Source organism: Mesoplodon mirus (assembly GCF_964341445.2).
Source record: "Mesoplodon mirus genome assembly, chromosome: 2".
Lineage (NCBI taxonomy): Eukaryota > Metazoa > Chordata > Mammalia > Artiodactyla > Ziphiidae > Mesoplodon > Mesoplodon mirus.
Genome location: NC_138977.1, coordinates 155,596,187 through 155,608,978, shown reverse-complemented (window position 1 = coordinate 155,608,978; position 12,792 = coordinate 155,596,187). Strand labels below are relative to the sequence as shown.

General features: G+C 38.6%; 1 protein-coding gene across 5 annotated transcripts in view; it reads right to left on the bottom strand.

Moving 5' to 3' along the window:
* Positions 1 to 1,653: 1,653 nt before the first annotated feature.
* Positions 1,654 to 12,792, bottom strand: part of PAPSS1 (3'-phosphoadenosine 5'-phosphosulfate synthase 1) — a 108,686-nt gene continuing 97,547 nt past the window's right edge. For all 5 annotated transcript variants that reach the window (XM_082642414.1, XM_082642413.1, XM_082642411.1 and 2 more), the window contains one exon: positions 1,654 to 2,363. In XM_082642414.1, the coding sequence (XP_082498540.1) occupies positions 2,225 to 2,363 (139 nt within the window). In that variant the 3' untranslated portion in view covers positions 1,654 to 2,224. The remainder of the gene's footprint in view (positions 2,364 to 12,792) is intronic.

Here is a 12,792-nt window from a genome sequence, read left to right as displayed (position 1 = left end):
CCCCGGTCCGGGAAGATCCCACATGTCGCAGAGCAACTCAGCCCACGCGCCACAACTACTGAGCCTGCGCTCTAGAGCCCGTGAGCCACAACTACTGAGCCCACGTGTCACAACTACTGAAGTCCACATGCCTAGAGTCCGTGCTCCACAAGAGAAGCCACCGCAATGAGAAGCCTGCGCAGTGCAACGAAGAGTAGCCCCCGCTCGCTGCAACTAGAGAAAGCCCTCGCGCAGCAACGAAGACCCAATGCAGCCATAAATAAATAAATAAATAAATTTTAAAATAAATAAAATATGCTAACAGTAAAAATCACCTTGAATTTAGCAGTATCAAGATTTTAATGTGAAGTATACATTTTTTCACGTCACCTGTTATGATCAGGGTTCTTGGCAAACGACAGAAACTCTAGATAATTTAGGCAGCAAAGGAATATATGGGGAGGCTGTTGGGTCTCTTACAGAATTGATGGAAAATGCAAGAGAATGAGGCTTGGAAAATGGTCAGGAACGAAAAGTTAGTGGCAGAGGACTCAGCCAAGATCATGCCCTGGAATATTCAAGATAGGGTACTACCTTTGCACAGGAGACCCCCACTGCCACGAGCACCATCACCACTGCCCCCAGAATCTTGACTCTGTCGCTGCCACCATGAAACCACAACTCATTCTGTCCTTACATCTTTGCATCATTCCTACACATTCAACACTTCAGGTTGGAGTTTCTGAATTAGCTGACCTGAAGCCCTGTTACACCTTAGCTGTCTGTGGTTGGAGAGCCCCTCTGCAACCCTTCAACCTTTATATATACATAAAAATTGAAGATTTATACAAGATTTATATAAAGGAGATCTCCCTAAAAGAGATCTAGATGTGTAACCAAAAAAGTCATATCAACTATCACCTCTAATTCTTCCCATCAACATATGCATTCATATACTTTTTACATCGTCCACTAATGAATATTTTCATTCAGTATCCTCTAGTGAATAAATCCATCCACTAGAAACTTTTACTCATATTCTCCATTTTTTTCTATTTATCAACTTTCTAATTGATTCCCTCAGTGATCTGCTTTTACTTTGTTTTCGTTTTTCCTTCTATTTCTTTTCCTAGTGGTATTTTATTCCCATTTGACTTAATGACAATACACTATCTCCGTGTATAATCTGCCATCTCTTTGTAATGCTGAATTTTCAAGGCCAGATCATGCAAGATTATTTCATCGTAGGAAATACGACTGCAAATCAAAAATGCTGGCAACTCAACCAAAATTATATATCCAGTCCCTAAATAAGCATCTCCTCTGGAATATTCTACTTGAGGATATACTACAAAAGCAAACTTGATATGCTGCCCATCCCCCACCATGAACTAACCTCCCTCTATCATGTCTCTATTACTAGTACCACCATCTTAGGTATTTAAGAATATTAGAGAGATATTTGGGGAAACAGGTTGAGTTTTTGGATAGACTGAGAATGCATTATTATTTTCCCACTTAAAAACTCACTATGAAACAGTGGTCGGAACTAATTATTATCAATAGATTCCAGTAATGAAAGACGCCTGTATTTTCCCTTCCCCATCAGAAACTTCTTCACAAGAAGGATAAAGTATGTGTAGACAAAACAATATTTTTAAAAAGTCACATAAATAAGAAGCCAAAAAGTTTAATTTTATTGAATAAAGTTCATTCAGGGCTTACACAGATATTAACATACTTTAGATTATAACAGTTGAGAGATCAATAGCTGATGGGAAGGAAGAAAGCAGTCTGTACTTCCAATGTAGAAGAAAAAATCTAAATGCTACAGACGTCTTGTAAAATTCCCAAACAAGGTCTAGCCAAGTTTATTGTTTAGTGGATTTTTTTTCTTTTTTCAAGAGATGAAAAGTGAGATTCAATGTGTATACTATTGGTTACAACTGATATAACAGCTTGAAAAAATCATGAGACAGAAGCATAAATATAATACAAAAAGACTATATTGTAGGAATATTTAACTATAGTAAGTGGAAAAGATACATTAAAACCAGCAGTGTGTTATACTAGTTCAGAACAGAACTCATAAGGCAGACCAAAACTGATGCTAGTTAAGGAAAAGGGTCTGTTTTTAGGAAGCATGTCCATACAGATACCACCACAAAGAAATGCCAACAGTAACTACATGGTCCCCTCTTGTTACTCAGTGAGGTGTCAAAGGTGAAATGACTGGGTTAACAGCTTAAGCTTTCTCCAAGGATTTGTAGTATTCCATCAGCACGGTCCAGGCCTTGGGAGCCATGAAACCTTCAGGAGGTTTCTGGCCTTCTCGGGCAAGTTTGCGCATTCGTGTTCCTGAAATAAATTCAAAGTCTTCATGGCTGAAAGGGAGAGAAAAAAGAAAAATATTTCACATTTTTAAAAACTTAGTTACAGTGAAATTTTAAAAAACATTCGTTCCTTCTGTTCATGGAAGACAAGCTTAATGAAAAAAATATCTGGATGAAATGTACTACTTATGAATATCAACCTGATTTCAAGTTTGTCATTGAGCAAAAAACACCACACTATCAAAACTTACAAAAAAAAACCCAACAAAAATACAATAATGATCCCTCAGGTTGCCCTTTTATAGACATACCCATTTCCCTCCCTCCTCCCCAACCCCTGGCAACTAATAATTTAGAAACAGAAATTTTTTTTTTTTAGAAAAACATCGAATTTAGATGCACATATTGAAAACTTTTTAGCAAGTCTGAATCTGGAAAGCTAAATGCATTTTGGAACATTAAGAGAAAAACTGGAACTTAAAAAATAACAACAGCACTTAAGTAGCAATAATCAATATTATTCCATTGATAAGCTATTACACAAAGGTAGTGTTAGTTCTTTTCACCTTCACACCTACAAAAACACACAAAAGCCCTTAGACCATTAAGCACAGAGCACCTATGGCTATGACACATACTGTCTATTGGTAATTTCAACCTCTTCCCTCAATCAAGGGAACTGACTAGATAGCAGACCCAAGAACAGAGCAAGAGTTCTGGGTCACTCAAGTCACCAGATCACATCCCCTGTTTACTCCTAGTCAGAGACTGTACGTTCCATCCCCACTTTGCTATTTGTGGAGTTAATCTGAGAATTGAGTGAAATCATAAACTGCAAGTGCCCCTTGTTTCTAGAGGTATGCCAGGTATGTTTTAACTAATAATCACACTTCTAGGAATCTACGTAAAGGAAATAATCAGAGATGCCAACAAACACTGTGCATAAAGATAGCTGTCTGAAAACTGTTTTATGATAGTAAAAATGTTGTAAATAATCTAACAGTTGAAGGTCTAAGTAAATTGTGGTACAGTCCTGAGCAGAATTACATAGTCATTAAAGTATAGTTAAAGATTGGATAAAATGTTCACGATGTAATAATGGGAAGTGAAATAATCAGGACGCAAAACTTTATATACAATACCAATGCAATTTTGTTAAAATAAGGGGGTGCGGGGAGGAGAAGATCATAAAGAAATACACCCAAATGTTAACAGTGCTTATTTCTATGAAGTGGTATCACAGGTGCTTTTAGTTTTGTCATGATGTTTTCTGCAGTTTTCTACAATGATGATTTATATTATCAATATCAAAATAAAATTTAAAATAATATATTATTATCAATAAGAGCTTATTTTTAAAATCTCTATCCAAAAGTGATTTAAATAATTTTAAATAATGTGACCTTTAACTGATCTGAAACCTCAATCATTTGGAACACTGCCCTGATGAGAGCAGATAAACAGGACGCTGACACAGCATTATACTCCCTATTCTGGCCCAACAGGAGTTACAATGGCTATTAATTCACCCCTAAATGACAGACATCAGCAGTAAACAGTATATCTGAACAGTGCTGGGACATACAGCATATTCAGTAAATAATGACCAGTGATCAAGTACTTTATTAGCTTTCTAACTAGGAACTCAATAAATATTTGATGAAATATGAAAGAATGAAAAGGTGTATGTACAGAAAAGTTTTATTCAATATAGAACCATTTAGAGTCTTATACAAGTCACTAACTACTCTCCATCCTCTGGCCAAAAAAGGGTAAGATGGGGTTTCTGATTGCTGTGGTTCATCTGAGCTCCTTGTATATTCCCTTTTCTCTAAACCTGGATTATTCACACTAGAGGTTTCTACATGCCCTTCATAACCTCTTCAATAGTCATCTTCCGATCTAGCTTCTCTCTTGACCTTGCTCACCTCCACTTTATCTGGGGGAACCTGGTTCACTTAGTCTATCTATGAGCTCTTGGGTTGTCCACTTGGTAGGACTGAGCTCCAGACCAAGGAAGAATTATTGTGATTTCCTCATGATCCAGTGTGCCCCAGTTTCTGGCCTCTCCTGCTTTTCTAATTTGCATTGTCTGTGTGCTCAATGACCCGACTGCTCACTGGTTTTCTGAACCTTGGACTTGGTTATATTATCACCAGCCTCTACATATCTTGCATCTGGCCTGTCCTTAGGCCTGCCCACTACTGTTAGTTCCTAAGATCAACTTGACTCTTGGTCCTGGATCTAGGTTTCCCTCTCATATTTGCTGCTGTCCCTAATTCTGGCCTTTCCAACTCCCCAGTGAGGTATCCAGACTTTATGTCCTACCCCACTCTGAAACACCTAAGAGTCTGAGAGTTTTATTCTGGAATGCTACACATACAGGATAAGAATATAAAAAAGTGGGCTTCTGTGGTGGCGCAGTGGTTGGTAGTCCGCCTGCCAATGCAGGGGACACGGGTTCGTGCCCCGGTCCGGGAAGATCCCACATGCCGCAGAGTGGCTGGGCCTGTGAGCCATGGCTGCTGAGCCTACGCGTCCAGAGCCTGTGCTCCGCAACGGGAGAGGCCACAGTGGTGAGAGGCCCGCGTACCGCAAAAAAAAAAAAAAAAAAGAATATAAAAAAGTGTAACTCATTTAATCAGCCACAGGAAAATCAACGTTAATGCTTTATAATCCCATCTCTTGCTATTAAGCAGAAGTCACTACTTCTTTAACTCAGGCATGTGACACCTTCCCCTAGGCACCTGTCCGCTCTTCTATTCCCTGCACTACCAGAAAGACAGGAAGATATACATTCAACTCAATATTTCAACAGCTCTCATCTTCTTAGGTAAAACATCTTTTAAATGTCTGCTCACATTTTCAAAGATGACCGAAGAAAAGGAAAGTTTAACAGATATTGCTCCAAAGCAAGATGGATTCAAGTAGTTTAAATCTAGGGAATAGCTCCCACTTCTATCATGTGTTCAATGTGCAAGAAAAGTCAAATCTACTATAATAAACTGGCCCATGCAGATGTGTTGGTTACAATAGTTCAAATATGAAGTAAGCTATCATCTTTCTCTTACATAAATGACTACAACTTAAGGGGAGAAAAAGAAATTGACTGCATGTGAGATGGGCCTAGGAAAAAAGCAAGACTATAAGAGGAGATTTCCAAAAAATTCAGGAAAGGTTGGGGTTAGAAACATAATTTTTAAATTTATCAACACTAAAATGAAAACCCAGTTTGAGAAAATGGATAAGCTCTCCAAGAAAGAAGACTTGCCAAAAGGGAAAGCATTTGTCGAAAGAGTAAGAAGAAAACCAAGATGATTATATGGAAGTCATGGAAAAAGAAAAAATTTTAATGTGAAGGCCACAGAGGGGCTAAGGAAGATGACCAAGAGGGGCGGAAAAATCCACTGGATAAACGAATCAGAATTTAAATTTTCTTTAATCAAGGAGTTTCAGTGGATGATGAAGGAGAGATGGAGTGGTAAAGTGGCAGAGATATACAGTGGAGAAAAGATTTTTTTTTTTTACAAGAAAAGGGAGGTCTTAGCATGTGTATAGGCAGAAGAAAATACGTGGCATAGAATGAGAAAAGGAAGGAGGATGAAAGCCAGGAGAGGGTAACAGGAAAGAAATGGAAGATGGAGAAGTCTGGGATGAACACAGAGAAAGGAGCTCTGACAAGGAGGGTGAAAAATGAAGAAAGAAGAAATAGTGATGACGTGGAGTTAGAAAAAGATGAGGTGGTTAATGCAAGATGGTCTCAACCTTCTCAATAAAAATGTAATAAGGTTGTCTCCTGTGGGTAAACAGAACCTGTGTGGGAATGAACTGATAATAGGATCCATCAACACAGTTTGGTGACTATCTCTAGGCTAGAGAGGTTACCCCTCAGGGCAGGGCTTAGCAAATTAGCATCTGGAGAGGAAGTCAAGGGTGTGGAGGGGTCCAGATCTCTCCAATTGCATCTAAAAAACCCTCATTCCAACCTGATGTAAAACTGGTTAGTTCAGCTGAGAATCATTTGACAGATATTGCTTGAATGTTTTTTAGTTCCTTAGGAGGGTCACTTATCAATTCCCTAAATAAGTGTCATTAAGGAAAATTATGACAGTAGATCTTTCTGGCGATGTCAATTTAAAATTTTGAATTCAGAAAGGAAACCTTGTGTCCCATGCGTAAAGTACCTGTTCCTGATGGGGCAATGAAAAAGAAATGAGGGAGCAGCTTGTAGAATGACTCTGTCCTGACTTTGTGATTAAAGGAAAAAAGCCAGACCAATTAAAGTCCTTTCTTTCCTCAGAATGCCAAACAGTCTGAAATCCAGAAGTCTGCTTGCATTCCTTCTGAAATTGAATTTTAAAACAAAAGTCCCTGGGTACCTCTTTTCCTGACGCTATTTCACACTCCATCTGCCCCGCATGCCACAAGCGTTTCTTCATCACATGAAACGGGAGTTTCTGCTGCCACATGCTGGTGGTTCCACTCCACCCTGGCTACGGAAAACACATTTATTTCCCTCTGCCTCAGACTTGTATTTCTATCCCTCACATGAGGATTTTATTTTTTATCAGAAGTCAGGTGCAAGGACTTGACGCTAGAGTCACTATCTGTAATCTAATCACAGTTTTCACAATTACATCTTTAAATGGATAGCATTTTACAGAAAAAAAATAAATCAGGGCTTCCCTGGTGGCGCAGTGGTTGAGAGTCCGCCTGCCGATGCAGGGGACACGGGTTCGTGCCCCGATCCCGGAAGATCCCACATGCCGCGGAGCGGCTGGGCCCGCGAGCCATGGCCGCGGAGCCTGTGTGTCCGGAGCCTGTGCTCCGCAACGGGAGAGGCCACAGCAGTGAGAGGCCCGCGTACAGCAAAAAAAAAAAAAATCAAGTAAAAACTGAGGCATTTGGGGAATGCTCTAAAACTAGCTCTGAACTTTACCTGTGAGTAACTGGGAATCTGGCAGAAACAGAAAAAGGCTACTAAACCTTAGGCTTTCACTACAAAGCAATTCTAGCTAGTCCATCTAAGTACACTCGTTAACGCATCTCCATGGCACCTGAAAAAGGAAATGCAAGTCTGTTTTTTTTCTTCCCTTTTCAAAAGCACTTGGTCACAGATTCTTACAATCCACAGCTGACAGAACGCCTCCTCTTAAAACACACACACAAACACACACACCCCAAAAAACAAAAAACAAACAAAACAAAACAAAACCAAAAAAACCAAAAAGAAACAACTGAAGCGGAAGGGGTTAGAACGCAAGGACAGAAAAAGCACACCATCCAGCAGACTATGTGGGACCCTGTGGGTCCAGCAACTTGTCCCATGTGGGACACACAACTACATATGGCCAGCATCTTGACCAACTCCAAAGTACAACAGCTCTTGGCCACCTGTTGAAGATTTTAATTCTTTACAAATACCTGCTGTCTCTCAGTCCACATATGTGGCCATCAGAGTCACCAGAACAAGCTGTTCAGACAAGAAGCTGGGGTCAGCCCAGGGGCCTCCAATTTTATCTTTCAAAAGTTCATATTCAATTAGACCAGCTTTTTAAAAAATACTAATTAGATGATAAGCAATCAGAGACGCAAAGGGGAGCTTCTTCTCCGATAGAACTAAAAATAATGGTAGTAACTTCTAAGTGAATCTAATTAACTATTTGGGGGCTAACTACCTTTCATTTAACTCGAAAGAAACTCATATATAATACAGTATACATAAAAATACTAAGAATTCTCTTCAAATACAAATCATCTGTTCAAAACCAGATAATTAGTTATTTATGGCTTTCTTTCCAGGAGCCAAAAAGCATGGCATCATGCATGACAAATTTAACAATTTTTGTTTCCAAACCAAAGACCAACTGAAATACATGAAAAATTTAACTGTCTCGAACTAATTTATCAAAATCCTTAATTCATCATGTTTTCCTCCCCTCAAAAATCTTATAAATAAAAGCTAGAGAACAGCTCCTATCAGACATTCAGTCAAACAAGAAGTTTCCAGGGAATGCCTACTCATCTTTCTTCCAATCCCCCTGTTGCAAGCTACCTAAATCTAAACCATCATTTCATTAATTCTTGCCTGCACTAATGCACACCTTCACACTGACTTCCCTCCCATCTTTCTCTTTTCTATACTGCTAGGTCATTTCTATACTTTTATGTGCCACGTAGAAGTTTCAAACTTGTTTTTGTTTTAGTAAACACTGCAAGTATAGTTATTTTGTAATCCATGTCTGGTAATTCTAGCATGTGAAGTCTCTACAGGCAGGTCTGCTTGTGCCAACTGTAGTTTCCCTTTTTTATTTTTTTTCCTTGCTTTGGTGCTATGTTTCCTTGTATACTTTATCATTTTTTACTTAAGCTGTTCATTAAGCTTGTATAATTATTTGTGGGAATAAATTGAGGTCTAGGACAAAGGAGTAATGCTCTAGCGACAGTCTACATTTGCTTCTGCTGAATACTTAGAGGCATGCTCAGTTAAGAACCACCAAAAACTAATTTCATGGCTTGAGGGCTTTTTGGTTGTTTATCTGTTTTGTTTTGATACAACCCGGGTAGTATGAGTTTGGCCCATGTGAACAGTCCTGAGCTTTTGAGCCTAAAGCTCAGGGCTGTGCTCAGTCTCCTGGGGTAGGGGAATGGGTGGGGTTCACTTCAGATTCTCTCTTAACTACCTAAGGTGGGAGGGAGCATCAGCTTAATGGGAGTGTCTCCTGTGGGACTCCCCACCTCGGTCAAGCCCATGGAAATCAACACTCAAATTTGCTAGGTCAACCAAGACAAAAGCAACTTCAACACTCAACTTACCTGAAGTTCTAACCTTCACTTAATGGTTTAGGCTCACAATTCTTATCATCTTATCAGCACAATACTTTTATGAAAACGTTTTCCTTTACCCAAAATTTTTACTTAATTTCTCAAGAGAATCGACCTGTATAATCCAACTTACCTAATTACCAAAAACCTGAACTTCCCAATATTTAATGTACATGGTAACAACACACTATCTTTTCAAAATCTATTCCAGTTTGTACCTTTCAAAGAACTGCCTTATCTAGTCCCTGTCTCATCATCCTCCTTTCACTCTCTTTTCCAGCCCACCCTGGCCTTCTTCCCAAACCCTCTGAGTCTATCTCACCTCAGCACCTTTGCACGCACTTATCCCTTTGTCCAGAATGCTATTACCTCCTTCTTTACCAAGGGAATGCCTAAGTCATCTTCTGCAGCTCAGCTCAAATGTCTCTTGCTCCAGGAACCCATCCCTGATAACCCAGACTTGGTCACACAAGTGCTAGCAGAGCTTCCCGGAAGTCTTCTGCAAAGCACATGCCATCCTTAAGAGGTTTACTGTCTGTCTTCTCTAGAATGTAAGTCCTATGAAGGCAACAACAATATCTGCTTGTTTCCAACCACAGTGCCCACATTTAGCAATGACATGTACGTAGTAAAGACTCAACAAATAGTTAATAAATGAATAAAGCATAGCAAAGTTGGAAAGTTTTATACTAATTTCAATGTAACATGTTGACTTTAAAACAAGACACAGCATATATAAAATATATAATTTGACTTTTAAAAATATACATAGTATTATGTCCCTAATTATGATTAAAATGTATAGTAAGAAAAGACAATGCAATAGATTTTAAACTAGACCTTATCAGTTAATGGTTATGCAATAACCCCCTGCAATAAAATATGTGCAAAATCTACAAACACAGGACAAGATTCATTGGCAAGTTCATGCAGTTACAGTCAGACTTCTACAAGTTTTTAAAAGAAACATCAAAATTAATAAAAACAAAGCACTTTATAAATGAATGGAAAAGACAGTTCCCCAGTACTCTAACAGAAATATTTATGTATGGCAAAGACTACATAGCAAGAAAGAAAAAGAAAAGAATTTACACAAGAAATATTTCAGGGGTCAATGTGACAAGACCTGGATGTGAAGAGTGAGGTGGAAGGATAAAGGACTTCAAGATTCTACACAACGGGGAGAACAAGTAACTAAGGAAATTTAGGATTTGGAGATATATGAGGGGAAAGGTAAAGTTGCTTCTGGGCATTTTAAATAATAACAAGAAATCTAAGCAGAAAACACCCATTAGCGTGGTAGACAGAATTCTAAGATGGCCTTCATGACCTTCACCCCATGGTGTTACTACCATGATATGTCCTTATATGGCAAAAGGAATTTTGCAGATGCCATTAAAGTTGCTAATCAGTTGACCTAAAATAGTGAAATTATCTGAGTGGGCCTAACCTAATCACTAAAGCTCTCTAAAAGCAAATATTCTCAGATGACAGCAGTAAGTAGTCAGAGATTTGAAGCCTGAGAGGGATTTGACCTGAGGGAGGTTCTACTGCTGAGATGAGGGGGCCCACAAGGAAGACTCTCAACGTGGCTTCTAGCTGCAGAGAGCAATCCCCTCCACTGTGATAGCCAGTAAGAAGATGGGGAGCTCAGTCCTAAAACCGTAAGGAACTGAATTCTGCCAACAAGGGTCATCTTGGAACTTGATTCTTTTCAGAGCCTTCAGATAAGAGCCCAGCCTGGCCAGAGAGTCCAGCTTGGCCCACCCAGACTTCTGACCTAAGGAACTGTGAGGTAATAAATGAGTAATGTTTTAAGCCACTAACTTTGTGTCAATTTGTTACACAGAGATAGAAAACTAACATAATTAGCAACTTGGAAACACTGAGGAATAGCTTTAAGAGTCACCACACAGAAACCACTAGAAAAGATAAGCTTTCCTGTAGAAAGTAAATAAAAGAAGTTAAGAATATATGAGAAAAGCCTTGAAGGATGCCTCTAAGTAGAATGCTTTTAAAAATTGACACTGGGCTTCCCTGGTGGCGCAGTGGTTGAGAATCTGCCTGCTAATGCAGGGGACACGGGTTCGAGCCCTGGTCTGGGAGGATCCCACATGCCGCAGAGCAACTAGGCGCGTGAGCCACAACTACTGAGCCTGCGCGTCTGGAGCCTGAGCTCCGCAACAAAAAAGGCCATGATAGTGAGAGGCCTGCGCACCGCGATGAAGAGTGGCCCCCGCTTGCCACAACTAAAGAAAGCCCTCACACAGAAACGAAGATGCAACACAGCAAAAATAAATAAATAAATTAATAAACTCCTACCCCCAACATCTAAAAAAAAAAAAAACAACATAAGGGGAAAGCTTCATAACAATGGATTTGGCAATGATTTCTTGAAAATGACACCAAACACAAGAAACAATAACAAAAGAAACAATAGATGAATTGGACTTCATCAAAAAAAAAATTGACACTAATAGTACATGATTTAAGGTATACTCCAGCATTAAAAAATATGAAAGAAGTACTCTACTGATAACATGGAAATAACCAGACACCAAACATTTATGTCCACCTGTCCCCTCACTGACCCATTTCCACCAGGCACTCTCACTCATGTGCACTCTCTTTTTGGTGAGTTGCTACTTCAATAATCTCAACCAAAATTTTTTATTTATCTATCCAAATACAAAGAAGATTTACTGCATAAAGGAGAAAAAAATAGAAATAGCTGAATTATCTCTAAAAGTTTGTAATATCTGAAAGAATGGGCTTTAATCTTGTACTCCTAAAGCTCAATTTCCTTGAGTCATTATTACAGTTAATATGAACCTACTTAACTTCCTAAGTATAAACAGATGATTTTTATCATAATTCTTATCAATAATATCTTGCCTGTAATCTTGATGAAGTTTGTTTCTTTCTCCCTAAGCCTTGCCTTACACTGGTATTTAATCAAATCAAAAGCTACAAAATCATTAATTACATAAAATCTGGCATTGAATAACATCCATTAATCAAACATAAGACAACCTCATATGTGCATAATTAATAACTGTTTTCTCACTACATCAAAGACTATCGCCTTTCCACAAAATTTTAATCACTTTCCAACATATCCCATCAACTTAATTATATTTGAACATAAATATAAAAAATTAGAAAACTAAGGCAGTTTTAAAGCCCCCCAAGTTACAATTTATAAAGATTTGGTAACTCAAAAAAATTCCAAGAAAATGAGCCAGTCATGCAACTAATATAGAATTCATCATTGGAAAATCTTATGAGAACTGATGTAATTATTTAGCTTTCGAATGATTAAAAGAGAGACTTAAAGAAATATTACACAGATTTAACAAAACATGAAAGTTACCAAGGGCTTCCCAGCACATCATTCAGCTACGTACAGATGGGTTCTAGGATCCTGTGTGTGATTAAATCAGCTGATCACGCAAAGAAACCACAGTAAGGAAACACATCAGCACAAGAAGTGTAAAAGAAAAGCTCAACTCTATTTAGTTTTGCTTCCTTAACTCATCAAAATGGAAACTCACCTAAGTTTTAAGCATTTGGCCACTAGCAGAACAATTCTATTTCTCACCCCTCACTCTATAAGTGATTGTTACTTTCAGAACAAGGTTATGCTCAAACATCT